This window comes from Dermacentor andersoni, chromosome 7 (genome assembly GCF_023375885.2).
Source record: "Dermacentor andersoni chromosome 7, qqDerAnde1_hic_scaffold, whole genome shotgun sequence".
NCBI classification, from domain to species: domain Eukaryota; kingdom Metazoa; phylum Arthropoda; class Arachnida; order Ixodida; family Ixodidae; genus Dermacentor; species Dermacentor andersoni.
The window spans coordinates 163,351,399-163,375,316 of NC_092820.1; the positions used below are offsets into that span (position 1 = coordinate 163,351,399).

The 23,918-nt window shown below is 48.8% G+C and overlaps 1 protein-coding gene across 1 annotated transcript in view; it reads right to left on the bottom strand.

The window, feature by feature from the left end:
- Positions 1 to 4,675: 4,675 nt before the first annotated feature.
- The window catches only part of LOC126533113 (inositol-trisphosphate 3-kinase B-like), a 256,065-nt gene continuing 236,822 nt past the window's right edge, over positions 4,676 to 23,918 (bottom strand). Inside the window, exons 2-8 of the mRNA XM_050180380.3 lie at positions 13,068 to 13,170; positions 12,340 to 12,486; positions 11,030 to 11,157; positions 10,128 to 10,277; positions 9,226 to 9,327; positions 8,637 to 8,708; positions 4,676 to 7,732 (exon numbers count right to left, since the gene is read on the bottom strand). Coding sequence (XP_050036337.1) covers positions 7,487 to 7,732; positions 8,637 to 8,708; positions 9,226 to 9,327; positions 10,128 to 10,277; positions 11,030 to 11,157; positions 12,340 to 12,486; positions 13,068 to 13,170 — 948 coding nt within the window. The 3' untranslated portion in view covers positions 4,676 to 7,486. The remainder of the gene's footprint in view (positions 7,733 to 8,636; positions 8,709 to 9,225; positions 9,328 to 10,127; positions 10,278 to 11,029; positions 11,158 to 12,339; positions 12,487 to 13,067; positions 13,171 to 23,918) is intronic.

Below are 23,918 nucleotides of genomic sequence, written 5' to 3' on the forward strand. Positions count from 1 at the left end.
TTTCTATGGAGCATATATCTGTCTCTATGGATAATCTCTCTAATCAATCTTTTTATTGGTTTAAGCTGTTTCTAATCGTTTATAAAGCTACCAATCAACATTTACACTATTATAAAGATTAAATGTCTTAACTTCGCAAATTATGCAATTTTGGGCAGATAAAAGGCATAAAACTTTTCGCGTACCCAATAGTACCTAATGCTCGGCACATAAGCGCCCTTATGCTTAAGTTCTATTACATGTAGAGTGTAGACACAAAGCGGTACGTACAATCCGACCACACGCGTACTTGAGCAGAACTCGAGCGCGCTGAAGCTAGTGGTGATATCCCAGCCCAACCACACGCAGAGACGCGCCATTGAGTATTCAAGGCGTAAATGTAACATCTATACACGCGTAATGTAGTACATCGTGTACTATCGGCGTCAAATGAAAGTTGAACAGCGGAGCGCGTGGCCCAATCATAAGTGAAGCTTTAGTGCGCGCCGTCCAGTCATCACCATTGACAAGCGCGCACATCCGATTTGGCCGCACTGCGCGATCCCCCTCTAGTGACATAATTTCGCTTCTGTCCTGGTTCTTACATTTGAAAGGGAGGAAATAAAAAATAAAAACGAAGCTAAAATATTGCAGTTTACGGCGAGTCTTGTCGCACAGATCGCCGAATCCACAAGTGCTGTCAGCGCGAATAGCGGTGCGCGTGGTGCAGTTTGCACCGTCATCGCCCGCACCGTGCACCGTCATCGCAAGGTAGATTCGCCCGCGCGGTGCGGGCGATGACGGTGCAAACTGCACCACGCGCACCGCTATTCGCGCTGACAGCACTTGTGGATTCGGCGATCTGTGCGACAAGACTCGCCGTAAACTGCAATATTTTAGCTTCGTTTTTATTTTTTATTTCCTCCCTTTTAAATGTAAGAACCAGGACAGAAGCGAAATTATCTCACTAGAGGGGGATCGCGCAGTGCGGCCAAATCGGATGTGCACGCTTGTCAATGGTGATGACTGGACGGCGCGCACTATATCTTCACTTATGATTGGGCCACGCGCTCCGCTGTTCAACTTTCATTTGACGCCGATAGTACGTGCATCTTCCCAATGATTCCCAACTGAAGAAAACGCACACCGCGGCCGTAAGCAAACAAACAGTAACATGTACTTACGGGTGAAATGTTATTCCCGGGCCCCGGCATCTTAAGTCGATTTGTTCAGCCGGAAGCAATGCACGATTTCACCACGACCTACAGAGGTGCTGCAATGCTCTAGAGACGCATGCCACTATCACTGAATACCACCAGAGCAGCGCGGCAGCACACTCCGTGCTCTGCTACGACGACTAACCACGGCGGCGCGGGCTTTTTGCCCCGAGCAAGATGGCGGCGACTAGCTTCGCGTTCGGTGAGCCACCTCCACTCCTCCAAGAATGCTTAAAATAAAAATCTGTTAAACCTCCTTGATAACCTCCTTGATTGTGAACAGCTCCGCCGCTAGATCCACTCCACGGATCTGCTACACTCTAAACACAGTTGCACCCTTTGGGGTGTATATTTGCCACACAACGATAATCGTCATCTGTCTTGCTTGCGTCTCCTTTCTTGGAAACGCTGCGCTCGTTACTTTCCTGTCGAGAATGCTTTGCCATGCTGATAACGCGCATGCCGTCCGTGAATTGGAAGAATCGGTTTCTCCGCGTTAAAGAAAGGAAATGCGGGCAAGACAGATGACGATTATCGAAATGGCGCAACTGTTTAAAATTTAGTCTTCTTGCCTATGGTAAGATGGCGGCAGTTCGACTTCACATTTAAAACGTCGCACCGCCATCCCTGAAGAAGGAGCCGAACTGGCCCCGAAACGTTGGGCTAATAAAATTAACTTATTTGGTCGGAGTCAGTCTAAAAATTAAGTCCCAAAAAATTTCCGAACCACACAAGTAATTCTGTCGAAATGTTTAGCTTCATCGCAACTCCAGCAATCTTTTTAAACCTCCTTGATTCAAGCAAGCTTTTGACATCATTTTTCGACCACCGGCCAAGAGGCCGAAAGTTGTGCGTTTCGTCAACGATGTCGTTCGCCAGTATTCGGATGAAGGGGTGACAACGGCTCCTTTTAGGAAGTTCGCATTTTAACAGCTAGCATTTACTTTTGCTGATGAAACGCAGTCCCGAAGGCACTTCAGGATGCGTCGATGTGTTGCCACCGAACTGATCGCTGGCTTCGCTGCGTCTCCGATGTTTGCGACACACAATCACGGCGGACAAGAAAAGCAGGCTTGGATGCGGTGTGACTTTCCACTAGAGCTCAGGAGGCCAACAAGAAACACGAAACTTCCAAACACAAAGCGCGCGTGAGTTCAAGCCGAAAACGACGAAGCCTTCGGAAGCGGATGTGCGCTAGCGCTCCCTGCCAATTGCCCTGCAGGGCCAATAGTGTATCTTTATTCTAGATATCAAATCTGCATTCATTTCACCAAACTTGGTTTCTCTAAATTCTTTATTAACATTAAATTATCCTTGATTGTAGCCTTTCTTTAACATTGACCTTTCAGTTAGTCTGGCTGCTCTCTCGCATACCAGTCTAGTTATTGCATCATCATCTCTTTTTTAACAGCGGAGCTGTTTAAGCATTAAGCTCCGCCGTGGAGCGTTACCAGACAACTCAGCCCAGCTCCGGCCTCGCGTTGCCTAGCAACCATCTGCGAGAGCACCGAGCCACGTAACCTCCTCGCAGCCCACGCGCGTAGGGCGGATTCGTGACGTCACAAGAGAGTAAAAGCTCGGAACAGCCGGCGCGACGAGACACCTCGCGCCTCCTCTACTCCGTGCGTACGTGCTGTTACCATGGGAGACTGGAGAAAGTCCGGACGCCTGAAGAAGCGGCTTACCAGGAAGAGCGCCTTACTGCCAAGCGAGAAGCGATGCGTTGCTGCTGCGCCGATCCGGAACACCGCGCCGAAGCTGCGGCTGAGAAGAGACGACGCCGAGTCGAGGACCCCCCGAGTTTCAGTCCAGGGAACGCGAGAGTCGGCGTCTGAAGGCTCGACATCGCCGAGAAAGCGAACCCAGCCTGCGACTACACTCTTACACTCTAAAAACAGTTGCATCCTTTAGCGTCTATATTTGCCGCACAATAATAATCGTCATCTGTCTTTCCCGCATTTCCTTTCTTTAACGCTGCGAGCCCGGTACTTCCAAGTCACGAGCGGCATGCGCGTTATCAGCATGACAGAGCATTCTCCACAGGAAATTAAGGGGCGCAGCGTTTCCAAGAAAGGAGACGCAAGCAAGACAGATGACGAATTTCGTTGTGTGGCAAATATGCACCCCAAAGGGTACAACTGTTTTTTAAAGTGTACACTCTTAGACAAAGGTGCACCCTTTACAACAAAAATTGGAGGACGCTTAAGCTTCGCCTTCAAGAGTGGAACGCGATAGCGTTATCGCAGCCCGTTCGCACCGCCCACTCATTCGCTCGGCATGCTCTAGAGTCACACAAAGACGAAACGTGCGCCTGAGCAAGCGGAACGAACCAAAGAACTAGGTGTCTCGGAGGGAGAAACGATTTACGCGAGCCAAACGTCGTGATCGGCACGCACAGCCGGGCCGCGACGCGCCATGAAGGCGGACGCGATCATGGGGCTGACGCCTCGATGGGATCGTCCTCTATCTCGCTTGGGAGCACCACGCAGGCGCATGACTCCTCGCCAGCAGCACGGCACACATCCCAGGGGGCGCTTTCCCACCAGACGCGCTACGGCCACGTCAGAGGCGTCCCGCATCGGACGCTGCACCTAGGAATCGCCCTCACGACGACGATTTTCCGTTCTCCCCACGTCGAGCTGATCACTCTGCTTCCCCTTCACCATGCATATACTTCTCTCTCTAGGGTGCTGAAGCCTCACGTGCCAACTACCCTGCAGAGTAGTCAGATCGCTTGCGATTGAATGATGAATGCTCGAGCATGCATGCTGCGAAATTTTCTTCTCTCCTCCTCCTCCTTTTGTCCCCTTTCCCCAGAGTAGGGTAGCCAGGTGGGTTCAGCCTGGTTTATTGCCTTGTCCTTCCAATGCATAATTTTACAGTGTGCAACAGGAGATATTGCTGCTGTGCTAGCAGGGCACCAAATAGAAGAAGAAAAGAGAGAGAACTTCTTAGACTGCTATCTTTTAAAAAGCATATTTTTGTTAATTTCATTGTAATAGGTTACTACAAAAGGAAATGATGGTCCAAGTTCAATTCTTAAAATTTAGACTCCATTGCCGGTGCATACGTGGAATTTCATGGACTGCATTTTTTTTTTTCTTTCATTTGAGTCATTGTGGATCAATAAATCTTGAAACTAGCCAAGTGAAGTCTTTCGCTTCTTTAGAATGCAATCTAGTCCATCTTTACCAATAAACGATCAACTAGCTCCAAGCAGCTGGTGAAGAAATCCGTGAAGCCATGTAAAGATGGTGCACAAACTTCAAGGCAGAGTCACCACCCATCATACGTTCTTGCATCTTTTTCTGGCTTATTAGGCCTCCTCTCATAGTGAGAGTGGCTTTTTTTGTTACTGTAGAAAGCTAATTTGCTAATACAGCTAAGTTACTTTTTTCTTTAGTGTCGCTTTAGGATGATGCCTGCCAGTCTCTCACAAGGCAGGCACAGCCAAAAGCAATTGAAAAAAAGTCCACCAGTTTCATTCAGTACACGTTTTACTTCATTGCAAGATGAAAACACAGTCAAGTCTTATTGCTCTATGTACACTTCTAGCCAGTCTTTCGTTAAATAATAGACACATAAACACTGCTCTTATTTACACACAATAATAAAAAAGAAAGGTGCATGACGGCAATGGTGCAGTCGAGAGTGCGTAAAGATAAGTTTGATGGTGTAGTCATCAGACTTTTCCCCCCCTTTTGTTTGACAAAAACAAATCTGCCTCGTCCATGCATTTCACTCGCATTAGTTATGGCACAAAAGCAGCGAATTAAAAGTACAGCATAAATCTGCAAGGCTTCCACATGAAGTGCTTGCTTGGAAGAGCCTACAGTCGACGATACAGGTGTGGTGAAAGCTCGGTGACAAACTTTTGGATGCTTTTCCCGTTGGGGAAGATGTGTGCTTTTCACCAGTAAGTGGAAGTTATGTACACATTTCACGACACTTGCCACTGCTTGCAGAAGCAGTACTTCCATATAAAGAAAAACATTAATAATACAAGGAACATGTCATAAATCAATGCAGTCATGTAAAGATGGCAATGTGCAAGTCTGTTGCTGATGAATACTGTAAAAATGCCTTTGAAAATGCCAAGAAAGAAAATATGCCAAGAATGTTAAAGAATGTGATTGCTTACCCAAAAATCTGCATGAACAGTTGACTGTTTGTGTGCTGCGAGTGCCATGCAGATCCAAACATTGAATTAACAGCACGGCGCTCATTCAGTGCAAGGTGTAAGACAGTTGACAAAAAAATGCGTCAGCAGGACGCAGACAAGTGTGATGCGCTGCTGTTTTTCTTTTCTAAAAGCATTACTTTCATTAACAATATAGGAAAGTGCCTTACCTTCTTTAAGTTAAAGCACATGAAATAATTTGCCTCCAATTTATCTTGCAAAAGTTGCAACACTGACATAGCAGCCAATCCGCAACAGCACAGCCTGGCTCTTCCAACAATGAAAGGCCCTTTTGTTGACTGGCTGGCTTTTACAATTTGTACGCAAGATGCGAGCAAGCCTGAGCAAGTCAACGGCCAGCATTCTAACCTGCCACATCATACTTACAGACTGTCACACCATACATTATCAGGTCACACCTTAGATTTACTCCTACCTACGTAATTCAATAGTTCTAAGAAGCTTGCTGCAAGCACTATGTTTGTGAAAGCACTTTTTCAGAAAAAGCCGAGGGCTAATATGAACCTTCAGCCTGGTAACTTCAATTTTGACACCTTTCTCAGCACAAACGAGTTTGGGCAAGCTCTTCATTGCCCAAAAATTTGGTCCAACTGAAGATGCACCTTACAAGGTTTAAACTCCCTGCCAGATGAGCAACTAAAGCTTCCTTCAGTACATCCATTTGCACACCACTGGTGCGAGAGCAAACAACACCAACAAAACACTGCAGGAACAAGAGAGGGTGGAGCGAGATGCTAGAGAGTAAATTTGCATGTAGTGTTTTGACGTGCAACTGAACGCACAGATCCACGTGAACACTAACCACCCACTCGTGTTGCACAAATCTGCTTACAACTTACAAAACTCAATAAAAAAAGACAACAATAACAATGGCAGCACATCAGTACTGCAACTTCATTTTTTTTTTTTTTTAAAGAAGGTGGATACACAGTCACCGAACACTCTCGAACCGCTCTAATGCACAGAGTGCATTTTCTGACACTCCATGGCCCAACCTAGTTCTCATGAGAAAGGATCACCGTTTACGTCGACTTCATCCTCAGGGGCCTTTTCTTTTGTTAGGAGGCCCTGCCCCATGTGTCTGACAAGAGTGCTAGCATATTGCAATGCCCCACCCTTAGGCCTAAAACTGCCAGGCTTTGGGGTGTGTGGCAGCCATGGTAAAAAGAGGGATCACGTCGTAGTCTTGAACGGTGACCACAATTCATTGATTGAATGTGTTGCTTAAACACACAGCTGGCAGGGCACATAAGGCAAACCAAATAGGAGGTACAGCCATGGCCAAAGTATGAGGGATGTTCTGCTGCATTGGTGTGTTGATTCTTGCCAACTTGCACAGACCACAAATTTTCCAGGTGCGTCAAACCCTGCAAGAATACAGCACACATTTCCTTGGTGGCTCTCACCCACAAGGTTCTGTACAACTCTCTCTTTATCAAAGAGAGGGCCATTCTTGACATCAGGGTTAAGGTGCCCTTGCTAGCCGTCGTTTGCTGTCATTTCAATACACTGACAGAGCCTTAGGTAGTACAGAAAGCCAGTCAGCGTTGCAGTGCAGTGCAGTCTTGGTGCTGTTTGGGCAGGTTTCTCGCCAGTGGTCAAACATAACCAAAAGCAGCAAAAATCGCTGGGTGATCCCACCTTATAGGCTCCTTTCCAGCTCCACCTAAGCAAGTCAGCTTAGGCTTCACGAGCACTTGTTAGCAGTAACCCAAGGGGATTCACCACAGCCAAGTATGGCGCCCTCCTCCATGGACATCTAAGTAGCTGTACTTGGGCCTCTCCCACATTTCGTTTCACTTCATTCTCTGGAGAGTTCACTAAGTTGCAACAGGACTAACCTTGGCAGGCCACCTAGAGGAAACCGAGTTTGCACTTCGTGAGCACTCTTGGCTGCAGTTTATCATCGCACTGTCAAGCACCATTGAAAACGGTCGACAGCCCCCCGTGGAGCAGAGGCGTTGACACGTTCATCCACATAGTAGTAGCCCAGTTCACAGTCAAGTTCACAAGGCTCTCCACAGTTGGGCACAGGCCACCACAAAACATGGTCCAGGGCTGTGCTGTGACTCGAGGGCACGTTGTTGGCCTAGGCGGGTATCTCCGGTGGCAGGCTCTTGGAGTAGCCTCCGCAGCGATTGTCTAGTAACTCCTCGAAGATGCCAATGAGGTTCGAGAGGCCAATGAGGTAGCCATCCTCATGGTTGCCAACTTCCCAGGGTTGCCGATGCGTGATGGCCACACCAGGTGGCACTGCCACAGTTTTGGCAAAGTCAATCAGCCACACACTGGCTCCCACTCTATCGTGTACGAACAACAGAGAACTGCCGATGAACTGCAAGAAAAAAAGCAGGAAGGCGCTTTAAGTACCCCTGCCATACCTTTCTGTTCCATTCTTCTAATACACTTTGAATGACTGACTGTATATACAAGATTTAAAATGATAACTTGATCAGAACCAAACCAGGAGAAAAACAGTGACAGAAAATCCTGAGATTAATCCTTTGTGTATGTGTGACAACAGGACAAGGCTTCTTCTATCACTAATGCAAAGCACGGGAATGCCGGCATGCTCCAATATTCACAGATCTTAGTATTGAGCCTTACAACGCACGAGTTGAACTGTAACAACGAAGTAACAAACTGCACATTACCATATTGCCCACAGCTGTTTCTCTCACAGTTAGAGTTGAACAATCACAAGCCGTGGAACCAAACATAATTTTAGCTTGTCCGTAAACATCTTACCGTTTACAGATTACCAGAGCAGTAAAGTGCACTAGCAAATCTGTTAGCGACATCTAGTGATGATTTGTGCAACTACACTGCACTCTAAAAAATAAATTTTTGTTGTGTCAGTACTATTGTTGAAAATAAATCATGAAAGTACTGTACGTTAACGATTATATTGTTAACAATGCTCTACTGCAGCAGTGAAGTAAAATATGCAAGTCACTGAAGTATTGGCTTTGCGTGCACTCTGGTTAGACCGCATCACCAGATGTCATCATTATTGCTGCCATACAACTCTCGGGTAACCCGATATTCCAAAAACGCAAGTACGTTTATGGATGGGCTAAACCTCTATTGTAATTTTCATCATGCGACATGCATCTACCTGGCTCCTCACTAGTGATTAGGTATAGTAAAGCTACTGCACCTTAAAAATGTTTTTGCTACCCCTACTGTTTTTTGCTTGAGCATTTGACGAGCTGCAGCAATCCAGTTCTGGCACGTACCTCATGAGTGGAGAAGAATTCTGACTGCTCAAGTGCGTTGTACAGAGACCGTAACCGCTGAAGGTACTTTCCCTGTAACAGAAGACAGACGCCAATGAGTGCTGTGCAGAACTGAATGATACACTAGTAACGACGTGAACTAGATAGATGCAAATGGGAGCTTTGCAAGCACTGAATTACAAGCATTTGTGCCAAAGGTACATTTGTTCAGAATTGAACTAAACCTACAAAGCCCAAAATACATATTTTATATATCAAGTTCAATACCCCAAAATGCTTATTTAAGCTCAGGAAACGTAATGTAAAAGCCATAGCGTTTTTTACATGTTGTAGCGAAGTTTCAGCTGTAGATAGCCGATCCCAATTCATTTAGAACTGAAACAACATTTCACTGTTCTTTTATTAAGAATATACTTTCCATGGCCAGAAATAAAGGTTATCAAGTTGTTCTAATCTTCCTTAATGTGGAATGGTGTTCGGGCTTTCTGGGATTAACACATGAAATTGGCTAGTTGCAAATGTGAGCATGCAACTTACAGAGAGCAAAAATAATGGAATGAGAAATGCACACTGCTGCTATAAAACTCACTAGTGCATCGTCGAAGCCTTTTGTGAATGTGTCAATGGCATTCAAGACCTGCTCCCGTGACTTTGTCGTCTTAAAGTCCTTTGTGGAGGTTCCATCGGGATTCTGGGGGTTGAATAAAGAAGGAAAGGAAGAACAAATAAAGTGAGCATGCAAGTCCACAACTAACGCAAGCATGATTGTGCCTTAGGTAGATATCATAATTAAAGTGCGAGTGCGGTAGTGAAAAAGCTCCATTACTCAGGGAAGTTTTTTAGCAATACTCTAAACCATAAGATGCCATACAGCATGCATAGCCAGCGCAGAATACTATAGAGGAGCACTAGCATTGCCTGATGAAACAGGCCACTCTTTAATGCAGGTAAATCACCAAGAGGCGTAAAGAACTTGGCCCAGGGCTGTAACAATTCTAGTACAATGCTATTCTTTCAGCTTCTCATCAGTGGCGCGTGTGACCCACAATAGCACTGGGATCGGCTGGTCATGAATGGTGCAGGACAAAAAATGAATTAGAATAGAGCAAAAGAAAATCTTGCATTATACTCGCCCAGGATAATGTGACAGTTTTATTTTAATTGCATTCTTCTTTACACTTTTTCATTTGCTTGAGCAGTGCCCTGCATAAGATTTCGCAGGACCAGAATAGACACCCCTGAGGTGTCAATTCTATTCGTTATTGACGGATGGAATTGCAGGTGTCATTACATTATATTTGTCCTGGCGTGGTTTGGATTCTGTTTCAACCACCAACACTGTAAGCACAAACTTCCCAGAACACATCTGGTATGCTCAGACACGCTGTCCTTATAAAACCGAACACTTAAAGCACCAGATACTGCTTCCCCTTATCCCTGCAGCACAAATCATGCTCAACTTCACAGCCTCAACATACAAACTTGGCACACCTTAATGCCCTCAATGCGGAATCCCAGGCTGGCCGTGGAGCTGATGGTTTCCCTCCAGATCATGTAACGAGGCTTGGTCACTGCCTTCAGCTCATGCTCCTCAGGTGTTGGTTCATCCGGATCGACAGCCACCATCTTCTCGTACATGTCCTACGACAAGACCCCAAAATCATGAGTGATTCACGTATTGGCAATCGCAACAGAATGTAAAATCACAGTGCAACAACACAAGTGGGACTAAGCTAAATGTTTACTGCATTGGAAGGTTTACTATGAGCAGACTAAGCCTACCCTGACCAGGCACAACTTCGACATTGATTTATTGGTGTGTCAGTCTATTATTTACACAACTAGTTGCTACTACATTTATTACTACCTAAACCGGTTATCAACAGAAGGTTCAAAAGTTAAACATTACGTAGCAATGGCAAGCAGATTTTTTATGCAGGCCGAAAAATAAAAATAAAAGAAAGAAAGAAAGCTTCTGCCACAGGTGTTTCTTCTATGCAACAGTACTGCAAGCGCTGTAGGTCTATCATAATTGGCTATTTACTTTTCTGCCGTAGCAAGTGAAAATGCTAATTTGTAATCGGCACACCTCTTTACTGCAAGCAACAAGGTTTTATAGTTATGAAGGTACTATAAAAGGGTCCTAATGTAGATTTGCGACACCTCAGAATAAATACAGGAAGTAACCACTCCCAGCTATGCAGGCCTCTTGGTGTTGTACCTCAAAGTGCCCCATGAATTCAAAAGGGCCGCAGGCGTTTTGGCAACAAGATTTAGTGTATGCGCAGTGGCATAGAGAAGCATCAACTTTGTCAGTTTCCTAGCTAGGCTCCTAGCTATGTAAATTCATACGGAACCAAGGTCCCAGTGAACACAGTTTTCGCTGTACTGACCTTGCGGAGCTTGGGCTTTTCCCGAGCCTTAGCCAGCTCTTCTTCAAGGTATGTGCGCAGGCCCACTTTGACATCCATAACACAGGGGCACTGAAATCCAGCAAGTAGGTCTTGCAGCTCCAAGTAACCTGCACAGAAAGCACACAGAAAAGCAACAATGTTATGCATGGAAAACACGGGGAATGCAGGAGATGGAAATTCAAGACGATGAGCAAAACGAGAACAAGGTGAAAGCAGGAGCCAATGTTTCGACAAGTGGACTTGTCTTCTTCAAGACGACGTATGCCTCCCTCGCCACAGTATATATTATAGGTGGGGTTCTTCTAAAGGGGAGAGGGTGTAAGGCGGGTGGGTGCGGCAACGAGGGAAGGTGTGTTAGCGTGTCGAATTGACTTTATTCCCAATTTGACACGGTAACACACCTTCCCTCGTTGCCGCACCCACCCGCCTTACACCCTCTCCCCTTTAGAAGAACCCCACCTATATATACTGTGGCGAGAAAGGCATACGTCGTCTTGAAGAAGACAAGTCTACTTGTCGAAACGTTGGCTCTTGCTCTCACTTTGTTCTCGTTTTGCTCAATGTTATGCATGGCTATATGAAGTGCCAAGTTGTTGCCAGACAAACATGAATGCGACGTGAAAACCAGAAGGCTAGTCTCCTGGAAGAACTGCCAATTTTTAAAGCAGATAGAGGCAACTTATTGACACAGGCTACTGAAATTGAAGACCAAATTACTTTCGTGTTCGAATTCAATTCAAATATAAAACACAAGCCAAATCATTCAGATGGACACTAATGAAAACTTTGGTCAACAGAAGTTAAGCAGTACCACTTCCATTTGTTTTTGCTAACAAAGAGTGGCACATCGCATGAAGGTAAAATCACTTGTGCGGTGTATCACACAATGAGTAATTTTCCTGGCTGCTAAGGGTTCCTGAGTAAATATCTTTGCAGGAGGAAGATGCTGTCCTACTGTGGAAAACAAATCGAAAGCAATGTCAAGTTTGCAGAAAGCAAACCCGCAAGGTTGAATAGGTGTAACGCCAAGTCTCGACACTAGACTGTGAAAAGTGTTAGTATTCTGTCAAAGATGATCATACCTTATGGAACACAAACGAATGCAAATGATGAACATCTGTTCACACACTACGATTGTAATAAATGCATGCAGCACTATTCTTCACAACAGCAGTGGTGGCCATAAGCTCTCCCCATTGTACCATTGAAATGTGCTGTACCATTCACATTTCATCAGTACACAAGAGCAAATTACTTAATATAACCCCGGAAGCAAATTAGTAACTCACTGCTGCAGTCCTCCATCTCCACACGGCCTTTGAACTCGGGCACGTAGTCCCGTAGCCAGGGGTCCCTCATGAGCTGTTTCAGACAGGATTCCTCCTTGCCACACAACTTCTTCAGAATCGTGCCCTGGGTGCCTGACCTGAAGTTGCCTGCAGGTACAACCACATCAAGTCATCACTTTCACTGCGATTTTGAGATAAGGTTATGAGCAACATTCCTTCTAAGCTGCATGATTGTGCACTGCCTTCAAGAATATCACACAGCTGCTAATGTACAGAATAGTAAAAGAAAGAAAGCCTCCGCAATGCCTCTATCACATGTGTTGCTGTGCAGAATGTGACAAATGCACAAGTACTATGCGACACTTACACACTAATGTAGACCAGAGCCTACGTGGGCAAAATTTCCGTCACATGTAAGAGTTGGTAAAATTAGAGCAAACATCTAAAATTAGAGCAACCTGACAGATGACCATAATGTTTCACAGCATACAACCACTTGACTTTCAGATTATCAACCATGCCAGCAAAACAAGGTAAAAAGAAAAACTAGCTTAAAATACTTGGAATCTAAGTGGACACCAAAAAATAAAGGTGCTAATGAAGTAGCGTTAAGCTGCAGAAAGCAGTGAGAGAAGACCTATAACAGCGGTCGAAGTATTGCATTTGAGGATAAGCTTTTATTTACTGACAGAAGTAATAGCGAATGTCACCATTTGCTAGTTTCGTACCTTGATGCCCAGCAAGCTGTATCCATGGGTACTTGTACTTTCTGTAGGTCTGGACAAATGGAGACCAGTGAACGACATTCCGCACTTTCCGCCATCCTGAAGGCTGCACAGACAAAACAAAAAAATGCATGGAAACTTTAGACACTGAGACAAAGCCACGGAAGAACTTTCACTGATGCAATTATTGAACACATAGTTGCAAGTGATGGCAATGACAAGTCAGTGGGATTTTTCAAGCTCTTGCAAAGCAGTGCTTGCATGGAATATGAATAAAATGGCTAGCTGGTGTTAGGTTGATCAAATACGAAGTATTGCTGGCAGAAACCACAGACCTCTTGTGCAATGTTACAATGCTATGCACGGACAAACTACCATGGCAGTTTCACCAATGTCATCAAAATATGGAGAAATACATAAACACAAAACCGATTCCCGACAGATGAGCTGTGGTAAAAAGTTGTGCAAGTCAATCAAGAAGAAACAACAGGAAAAGCACTAGACGTGTCGGCTTGCACGACCAAATAAGGCTTTCAGAAGCATGGAGGGTCCGTTTGGCGCGGCTAGAGGCGGTGTCATGCAACAAGCGCTTTGTTGATCACAACTTCATCGTTAAATGATATGACGATTGCAGGCGTGTCAATGCAAATGGGGGACGGGCGGGTCAGGATGACGCCGTAAAGCCGCGTCGGCGAAGTCGCACCAAGTTTGGCATTCGCTCTCGCGCGAGAACAGCGCGGCCCGACGCGATTCGTAGATTCCGATCGATACGGATGCGTCCGACGAGATCGGAGCGCGTTACGAATCGCATGCTCCGCGCGAGACGTCGGGGGCAAAACGAACCGCGTCGAACGTGGCCGAGGCGTCGATCGACCGACAGCTCACTTTTTGGGAGCGCAGGGGCCACTGAATCGCAGTGAACTGAACACTAAGCGACCCGCGGGTTGGCATACGAACGAGTTTCACGTCAACGGAGGCGCAAGCAACAGGCGCTGCCGCCTCGAGGCGAGAGCCCTACGCCCAAATACGCCGCCGGCATGCTGGCGAGCCGCTATCCACTTACGCTGCTCGTTTGGCGGCGAACCTGGCACGCAGCCTTGGCGTTGCAAACCGCGTGAGGCGAAATGCAGCCGGTCATGGTTTCCTCTAGGGCTTCCAGAGACTCCAGCTTGTGCGAGGGCGGCGCGCACCGTGGAAGGGCTCCACGTTTGTCTCTCAACCCGACGACTCGCGGGGCCTCAGCCTCCGCTCACGGCACGACCCGCGCGCCATTGTTTAAAAGCACGGCGTCAAATGAACGATAATTCACGCCGGCTCGCCGTTCGTGCCCGGCAGAAGTCTCACGTAGTGTAGAGGAGTCGAAGATGCTGAGTGACGACGTTCTCGCCCGCCCTGCTCATGCTTTTTTTTTCCTTCTCGGTACCCCTTGGGAGAGCACAATAGTCCACCCGACGGCGACGCACACGCAAAGCAGCTCATTACACGAGTGGGGAGGGCGGGGAGGGGGCTTCCGGGTGGCGGAGCCGACAAAAGCCGGCTTATCTCCCCTGCTCCGTGCGTGCGTAGACAACCCGCAGCTGTCGCGTGTGGCCGTTGAGGCCGGTATAGCCGCTACTGTGGCGCTGGCCACCCCCTCCTCCTGGTTGCACTTCAACACCCCGATGCCGCATACATTGCTCCATCGGTGTCGACACCACCCTGTGCCATGGAGTTCGCGGCGCGTTCGCTACCCTTGAATAGATATGCTACGCGGCGCCGTCTGATGGTTCGCCGCGGCAAGTGGCGCAAAATTTGACTGCAGGATAAGGGGGGCTCGCACCAGTGTTCCGGTTTCGAACAGCGCAGCTTGTATTCAAAGGGAAAGAGTTCGTAAATGATATATATATATATATATATATATATATATATATATATATATACCTGCGTGTGTGTGTGTACTTGCACATTGCACCCAAAAGCAAGCACAATCATTATTATATCACGGGTCCCATAACGGGTATCCGCGCTGCAAACGTTGCTGAAATGCGCTGGACACAAAAGCGCACTTCTCGTGTTCCTGCCAGTTCCACATTCGCCTATTCCGTGATCACAATAACGTTTGCAGCGCAAATACTCGTCGTTAAGACATGAAGACTGTTCACCACATTAACTTTGCTGCGCCATAACGAGCTCGTCTTGAGGATATTGCCGAGTTAAAAAAAAGAATAAGAAGAACAGCACCGTAACACACCCAGGCATTACGACGGCATACCGCAATAGTTTGGTCATTTTCCAACAATTAAGAGCCAAAAGTCATCTTAGGTTGCTAAACATAACAGAAGAACGTTGACAGCAGAGACGATTGAGAGGAGACGTTGTTGTTTGAACGACAGCTGCAGACGTGTACCCGTATAGGTTAAAGGAATTCAAAGTGCGTAGCGGCATCAACGGTTAGCATCTCGTAGCTGGGCCAAACGTGCGCATAGATGTGGCGTCGCGAAGTGCAGCAAGCGCACGGCGCGAATCGCGGGCGACTCGGAGCATCGATCGACGCAAGTGGAATGCGCGATCCGCTCCCGACTACTGAGTTTCAAAGCAAACGCTGCGGACGCCGTGCGACATGAGGACGACGTTTACCTCTGACGCGTCCTCCCCGTGGGTGAGGCGGCGCTCCAGGAAGGCGAGCTTGAAGAACGTCCAGAGGTTGGCGACCGACGCGTACAACAGGTCCCTAGCCAGCCTCAGGAACGCTGTGATCATCGCTTTGAGAAGCCGCGGGCCGCTGCTCGAGTCGTCCGATGAGGAAGGGAACGACCGCTCTTGCACGCATGTCTCAGGACGAGGCGACACCTCCCGAACGGCCCCCAGTCGATGTCCTTCTCCCCCGCCTGCCAGCCTATGGATCGCCGCGGGCTCGGCATGACACCCATTGTTCCTGTTTCCACTTCCCCGCCGTTCTCCGCGCGGGTCTGAAATATCACGCGTGTCTCACGCTGCCTTTTCCTCCTCCTTCGGTGGCGTCGCGTGCAATGCAGCGAACCCTCGACGTCGTGACGTAGAGGCGACGATGCGCTGCGAAGAGCTCTGCGCCAGCTGATCCAACGGGGATCATCTGACGCGTGAAACGGAGCGTATCGTATAGCGATGAAAGTTCCAAGCAGTCGACGACATTGCCGAGCCCTTGTTGTAGTCTAGCACGTCCTACTCGCGTAAGATGCTACTGCGCTCGCTGAATAGAACTTTAGAGCTCTGAGAATAGAGCTTTAGAAACTATACGTACGTGACTCACGTGCGAAGCATCCACTGTCAGGATCAAAACTCCCCAGGAGCTGATACGCAATTTTTCACAAGCGCGCGACTCGGTTCCTTCCCGAGCACCCACCGCGACACGCAGGCTACAACGAACGCAACTCAACAACGTCTTGCAAGGACACGTTTCCCGAAGTGCTCCTAGACCACAGCGCAAATACACTTAAGGTCCGCGCATTCAAGAAAGTATATATTTCACCGGAAATCGCCGGACTCAATCGCGCCACCTGCAACCTCCGTCGTTTCGGTGGTCGTGACGGCCAGCAACGCATTTGCCTAATGCCTACGGAAGAGACTTGAGTGGTTTAGACATCTTTCGCTTGCATGTCGCGGTACACCGACCTGTTCCTACCCGGACGCTTTGGCGACGGACTCGGGATCAGCGCGCGCTAATGGCGCTTTAGTTATATGACGGAGCCAACGTTCGTAAACAACCACGTCGACGACACAAACGCTGTTAATCAGCTTGAGGCGCTGAGCCGCCGAGTTGCTAAAGGCGCAGTGTATGCGGTTTTAATAAGGATCGAACAGGCACTCCGCGCTCTTATCTCAAGTAGCGGAAAGATGGCAAGGTCACGGCCAGATATGACGTCAAAGAGCCGCGGGTAACTCTCAGCGAGGGGTCAATTTTGCAAGCGCCAGAGGCCAGGCGGCGAGACCTTTGGCTTCGGTGTCACGGTCTCTGCACAATCTCAGCTTGCGGCGCGTGTACGTGCAGTCACGGTGTGCGACGAGCTATACCCACGTGTGTATATATATACACACCAGACGCGTTAGACTTGCAGAGCGTGGCGCTTCGAGTGTATGTATGTATGTAAAGAAAGGTCTATCTCTGACGTCACATAAGGTCGCCGGAGGTGTCGACGGAGCCGCAAAAGACCCCGTGCTGGGTTTGGAACGAAGCCCTGCAAAGGGCGGCGGTCACAAGGGGGCGTGCGCCCGCAAGGAGAGATATGCTAGCGCAATTACCGCCCAGTCGCGAACGTCGCGTGGTGCTGCGAGATATGCGCGAAACCTCGGTTTCGCTTGGTGCTGACACTCTTAACAGCCGACTTAATTTAGCAGCAGGTCCTCCGTTTGTTTACCTTCGTCACTGCGATAACGACCCGTATACTTCCGGAATCGATAGCTCAGTTAGCATACGCTAGCGCAGCGCAACAATATTTATATTTTTATATCGACGCTCAGTGGCGCATCACCCTTTTGTCGGCGACCTTATCAGCTCGAGCAGGTGACGTGTTATTTGAACATCGCAGCGTCTTGCACAGTCATGAGGATAAATGAACACAAGTATCTTTCTACAAGTTAATGTAAACGCTGTACATTCTGTTCCTGACAACACAAGACGCGCGTATAATAAACACGGCCCTTCCGAGACTTGCACGGCCGAACCATAGCACGCAGCGACACGCGGAGGGAGCGCAACACGACGCTGGATTCCAAGAGATCCGCAGTGCGTCAGTCCCATAATCCGGTTAGTGTGTATACGTTTTGCTGAGGATACCGCATTCAGATCGGAACAAGCAGTCATCATTAGCCGAAAGGCCACACGGATCCGTCCAGCCAAACCACGGCGGTGAAAAGGACTCCCCCGCTAAAGAGCAGCAGCTGTTCGAAAGCTCGACATGCATATAGCGACAAGGGCTCATTCTCCCAAGTTCTGTGCAACGCTAGGACGACCACGAAAGCGCCGAAGCGCATCCGCAAATCTACAGGCGCCAGAGACCAATCCTGCTTTGAACAGGCTTTCTTCGGAAAAGGAAGGGCCCACTTGTCCCTCCCGGCCGATCTGCTCCGTTGCTGCCATGGCGACACCTCTGCCTTTCTCCCTCCTGTCTCCTTTACTCCCATCTCCCCCGCCCAACTGGCGCTGACCCTTGCTCCCGTAGGGGTTGCAGAAGATGGTGCCAGCCTTTCCTCCTTTCCCCCCGCAAGAACCACTTCTCTACTCCCAATACCACCAGCAAGGGCGCGAGGGGCGTCGTAGTACTGTGTGCGCCTCAGTTCTCGTATTATTGCGCTGTTCTTCCACGATACAGGTAGGTACCTACAGGGCACAACCTGCGCAGCCGACTGCACCGAACTGTCGCAACAGTGTGCAGAAAAAGAGCCGAGGCAGTCTACTACGCAGGTCGTGCGTGCTCGGCTCACGAGGTTGGGGCAATCGCGAGGTGCGCAAACAACGAAAGGTCTGCGGCCAAGGCCGTCCTGGGGTCCGCGAGCGCGCGTTCGCGTTCCTCTGCTGGCCGTTCGCTTGGCACGCGTCCCCGCTGCTCCGTGCGCGCATACGTTTAGCGCAAGTCACGTGATCGGGCGACGCGTGTACCGCCTCTTGCCCGGACCTGAAGCCGGACAGCCACAACACATGACAGAAGCACCACGGCATAGAATTTCTTACTCTTTTTTTGTTGTTGTTCCTTTCTGTTCGGAACATGCCTTGCGGCAAATCCTACAAAAAGATCACTTTGGCGTCAATGCGTATGGGAGCTGCAAGCAAGGCGATTCAACCATCGTGGGAATGACGGGTGGATGTGCCTAAGCTTCGTCCTTCTGGCTTCAAACTGCCTTGGTCTTGAATGACACAATCACAGAAAGGGATGGGAACTGCACTAACCATGCCCGAGCGTGTCGTGTTAAGAGGTTGGAGTGCAAGCAAGAGGAGGTCACAGGAAAATTGATGTTTCGAGCGACGATAACAGTGGTCAAACAAGGTATGTCGCGGAGCGAGCGTTTGGGCAACCCGTCAACGGATGGGCAGCAGTTGATTTCCTTTGGAGGAAAGCAGCCAGCGCTGGCTCCGGCGACATTCTCTGCTCGACCACTGTTCGTACACAAGGACTGGAGTGTGCGACATGGCTGGCTTAAACGAGGGTGGAAACGAAGGTGGGTCATTGATAACATAGCCGCTATATGGATGATGATGATGATGGGGGCTTCAAATGCATTTTCGTTCTTAGCGTGCTCGTTTTTTCCCCCTTCCCTTTTACAACCCGCATTTAGTTGCTTTACATGTGGTAAGAAAGGTAACACAACGTATGTTGTGTGATGTTACAAACAATGTCGTACATATTACACTGTGAACGCAGCATGGAGGCGCATATTCATCGACAGCAATAAATAAATAAACACAGACACGCCAGTGCTTCCGCATAAAAGAAGAACCGCGACGACCCTCGGCACACGCAAAGGCTGAAATCTCACCCTCAATTTCCATGTACGAGACTCATCACACGAGAACGCTAAATCGGTAAATATTTCCGAGAGCGTTGAGCGCTCAACATTAACTTTCCTTTTATGTCTGAGCAGCGAGTGGACACAACACTTGGCAGCGTCAGTTCCCACGCGCTATGTCTCCGCGCGGGAGTCGCCAGCTCCCGAATTAGAGAGTTTTAGATAAGGGGGACGCAAGCGTTGTGGCCTGCTAACGCTCGTGGCGACGGTGCTGCGCATGCGCAGACAGGTTTGCGCAGTGCCACGGCCCCGAGCGTTAGCGGGCCCCAACGCTTGCGCACGTCCCGCTTATCTAAAGCTCTCTATTATTTCTGCAACCAATAGCAGAGCGCTTTTGCTACTGACGCAACGGCGTTATATACTGACGTCACCGCGGACGCCACAGCAACGCTGCCTAAAAGCCGGAGCTTGTTTTAGCTCGCATCTGTTGTTTACCTGTGCGTCAAGCGGAAATAGTTGACCCACCTTTATTACGAATCGGTGTTTTTTCGTGTTGCACTCCTTTACTGAAAATGTGCATTTATTTATTCAAGCATACCACTTAAAGCCCGGTCAGTGGCACTGAAAGAGAACAAGTTCACACAATGTCTCCACAAATGAGAGGGGAGAGTTCGGTCACGTGAAGCAAAGCTCGGTTCCCTGCCACAACAGCCAGATAGCATTGCCCCTCCTCGCATCACGGGCGGCTAAAACCCCTTAAGCTTCGTAAAGTAGCGACACTCTCCTCCTCCGCCTTCACTACTCCTCGTTTCTCCTCTCTTTCACGCTCCCTCCTCGACCGTGGCGCCGCCTACACTGCTCGAGCGTAGCAACGGCGCCAACATGCGCTCCTCGCCACTCCGTAGACGCTTCTCGAGCAAGAATGGCGCTGATGCACAGCGCGAGGGCCCACGTGATGCTATTAGGCCAATAGCGACGCGGCGTCGGCCTCGGCCAGAGCGCGCGAGGAGGAAGCGGCATTCTTCAAAGCGTGGCACTAGTTTACGAAGTTTAAGGGGCTTTACGGGCGGCGGATCACGGCTGTGCGCCAATGTGCACTAACTAGTTGGTGATGCAATCGCATCAACTCGGCCAGGTTACTCTGCTTCTGAGATCGTTTACACCGAAATGTCGTGGAGGAAGCAGGACCTGCAGAAGGAACCCCAAGAGATTCGGCGAGATCGGGAGCGAAAACGCCTATAGCGAGCACCATAGCTAACGCTTCAGCCATTCGCATTACACACCCGTAACCGTCCTCTTTATTTTTTTAGTTGTGCGGGGAGGCATTCTTTCCATATGTTTTTCCACTGCAGCGCAGAAGGTTGCGCGGCGCGCTCTTCAAGGCAGCCCGGTTTCGCAACACTGCGACGACCGTGCGCTTTGAAGGAGAGCACTCCTTTCCGTTTCTACTTGCAGTGGACTTCGCACAAACGGTACAGCGGAGAAGAAATGAGGCAGAGGGGACAGAAATGTGTGAGGAGGAGAACGAGTGAACGAATTAATGAATCAAGACGGAGAGGGAGGGAAGGAAAAAGTTGGGCGGCGAGGTCGGGATGCAGTATAGACAAACGCTCCGCGAAGTGCCTACTACAAACGCTCGGCGTCGAGGTCAAGGAAGGACGTGGCGGTTGCGTGTGCCGTGGCTCCAGCTGCCTCATTAACACGCGGGGGCAGCAGCAGTGTGGAGGTTACGGATGACGTCGGCCAATCACGCGCTGAATACACAACGCTGTAGTATGGCGTGCGAACGAGAGTTGAAGCCCTAATTCACACTGTAGCTCAAGGAAAAAGAAAAAAAAAAAACATAAATTTCCCCCTATGCTTTCTCTGGCTTCGTCATTTGTTACTAAAGACCAAGCCCTTCGTGAAATGCTGTAATACATGATGGCAAAGTGGTTAATGAGAGGACTATTAGGAAAGCGCTGTTGTATGCTACATACCGAGACAACACAGAGTATTATTCATGACGGCGGAACAGAACGTATGCACATTTGATCAAAGCGCGCCTTACTCTCTCGCCTGCACGTGGACTCGCGCATCCGAGGCTGTGCGCGTCCTAAACGGGGGGCCATATACCAAACAACAAGGATGCCTGTGCGTCCTCGTAGCACATCTATATCCGAGAAGGATCTCTCTTAATGGCGGAAAAGACAGGGATAGAGCGAGAAAATAAAAACGCAAGAACGAACGGCAACTCCGGTTCTTGCGAACGCGTGAAAATAATCGGAGATTTACGATCCATCGCAAAGGCAGCGCGTGACGTATTTCTTTCTTTCTGCATCGCTAATGTTCGTGCTATTTAACATACAGAGGTTCACTCCTCGATGTCGTCATTTTCTAACTGGATGCGCACAAGCTTAGAGAGAGAGAGAGAGAGAGAGAGAGAGAAAGTTGAAATTTTACGAACCGCGGCGGTATATACGTATAACCTGATCCGCTTGCAGCAATCTGTTAGTGACGCTTTTTCGGTGAAGAAACCAATCTCGCCAGTTCGGGAGCACGCGCAAAAACATTATAGGCCCAAGGGCGCGCGAAAAGGGGAGCGTCCTTCGCATTTCAATTAGGTTTCGATCCGAAGGAGAGGTGGTGGCGATGTCCGATATACCGCGCCAGAGCGAAGGTTTCTTTCTCACAGTGAACAGGAAGCCTATAGATATACCACCCGAACCCATTTCCATAGAATCAGTTGACGGGAAACAACTACAGGAAAAAGATTGTTGCAGATCCAAAGCGCTTCTTTGGATCGACGTTATACGCAAAGTTGTCGCGAAACGTTTCAACTGAACGCTATATGCAAGGAGACACAGGACGCGTGCAATTTTATTCACAACTTCGCTCAAGGAACTCTTCCGCGTTTCTTCTCCCATGACAGAAGCAACTGTGTCATCTACAGCTTCCCTGTAACGGCGCGCGCAACTTTTTGTGTACTGCACGGCGTTCTGCAGCATATAGTGATTACATGCATGTCTGCCCGGCAAGACGTGGAGACACCCACCAAGCGACCGCGGATTACACTGTATCCGGAATCAGCCCAGCTTATGCTATGTATATTGTACTATATCTCCAGGATCGGTACAATTTACACATGGCGAGAAACCCGACCGAGCAGATCGACGCACTAAACCCCGAAAAATAAGGCGCAGGAAACTCCCCTTTAATGCGCTTGAAGGCGCTATGTATGGCGAAAGCCTTTCTAGGCTCATGGTGAAGTTTGTGTCAGCAGACCCGACCGCCGGAGTGTCCGCCGAAGCGTCACCACGCCATATGAAGACAGATTAAAGAATGAAAAAATGATTGATAGTGAACAAAACCCTCTAATTTTATTGTGGTGAGAATATTTATGGTTCAGCGTTTCTCTTTAGCTCGTAAACAACAGTACACCTGCAAATCGTGCATATATGTCGATAGCATAGAGGTGGACGCATATATAAGCCGATTCGTCACACGAGCGCACGAGCTATTCGGCACGGTCAGGAAATAACATTTTAAAGAAGAAGCAAAGCTCCACAGGCCCTTTTCGAAAGTTGTCACGGTAAGCCTGCGCATGGCCAGGAATTTGTTTGATCCTTCTGCATCATGGTTGCGCTCCTCCGGAGATGCGGAAAATGAGGACGACGTATGTGTGTACACGTTCCCGCTCACCCATGCGCACTTAAATGTTATCGGTGACGTTTTTACAATCCGCGCACACGGCTAGCTTTTGCCCGAGCCGCATTGTCGAGGCGGTGCGCGCGAGCTGCATTCATACGTGCCCAAGTGGTCGGAGCACGCAAATTTAGTCGACGCGCCACACCGCCTGCATTGCTGATGCGCGGCAGGCACGGTGAAAGGGGACTGACTGAGCGTCCGGAACGCTGCCGACGGTACGCGCTGTTTCAATGAGCGGAAGTGCTTCTATATATGTACAGTGAAACGCCTTCATAACGGAGTGCTTGGGGTCCCCGAAAGCATTCGTTATACAGGTCACTTCGTTGTACAGGAGTTTATTGTAGATGCGCTAGACTGTACCCGTAACGAAGACTCGTTCGATACACTGGGAGTTTCAACTCGCGCATAAACGTAGTAACGACCACAAACTGTCGGGTTACCAGAGACGAGAAAGGGGAGAAAGAAGAAAGACCGCTGGCAGCGACATCTTGTGACGCCTTGTCCAACCACAGAACATCAGGCACGGTTTCATGTTACATGGGCGTCCTTGTCGAAGAAAATACACAAAAATGAGGTACGTTAACGATGACGTTATTGCCGATGCTTTGCACCAGCAGCTAATATAGAATGTGCTTGGTTTCTGCAATAATAGATTTGCGTCCTCTCTAGGTAAACCGTGTGCCACAAGGCGGAGCCACCGATCCGGTC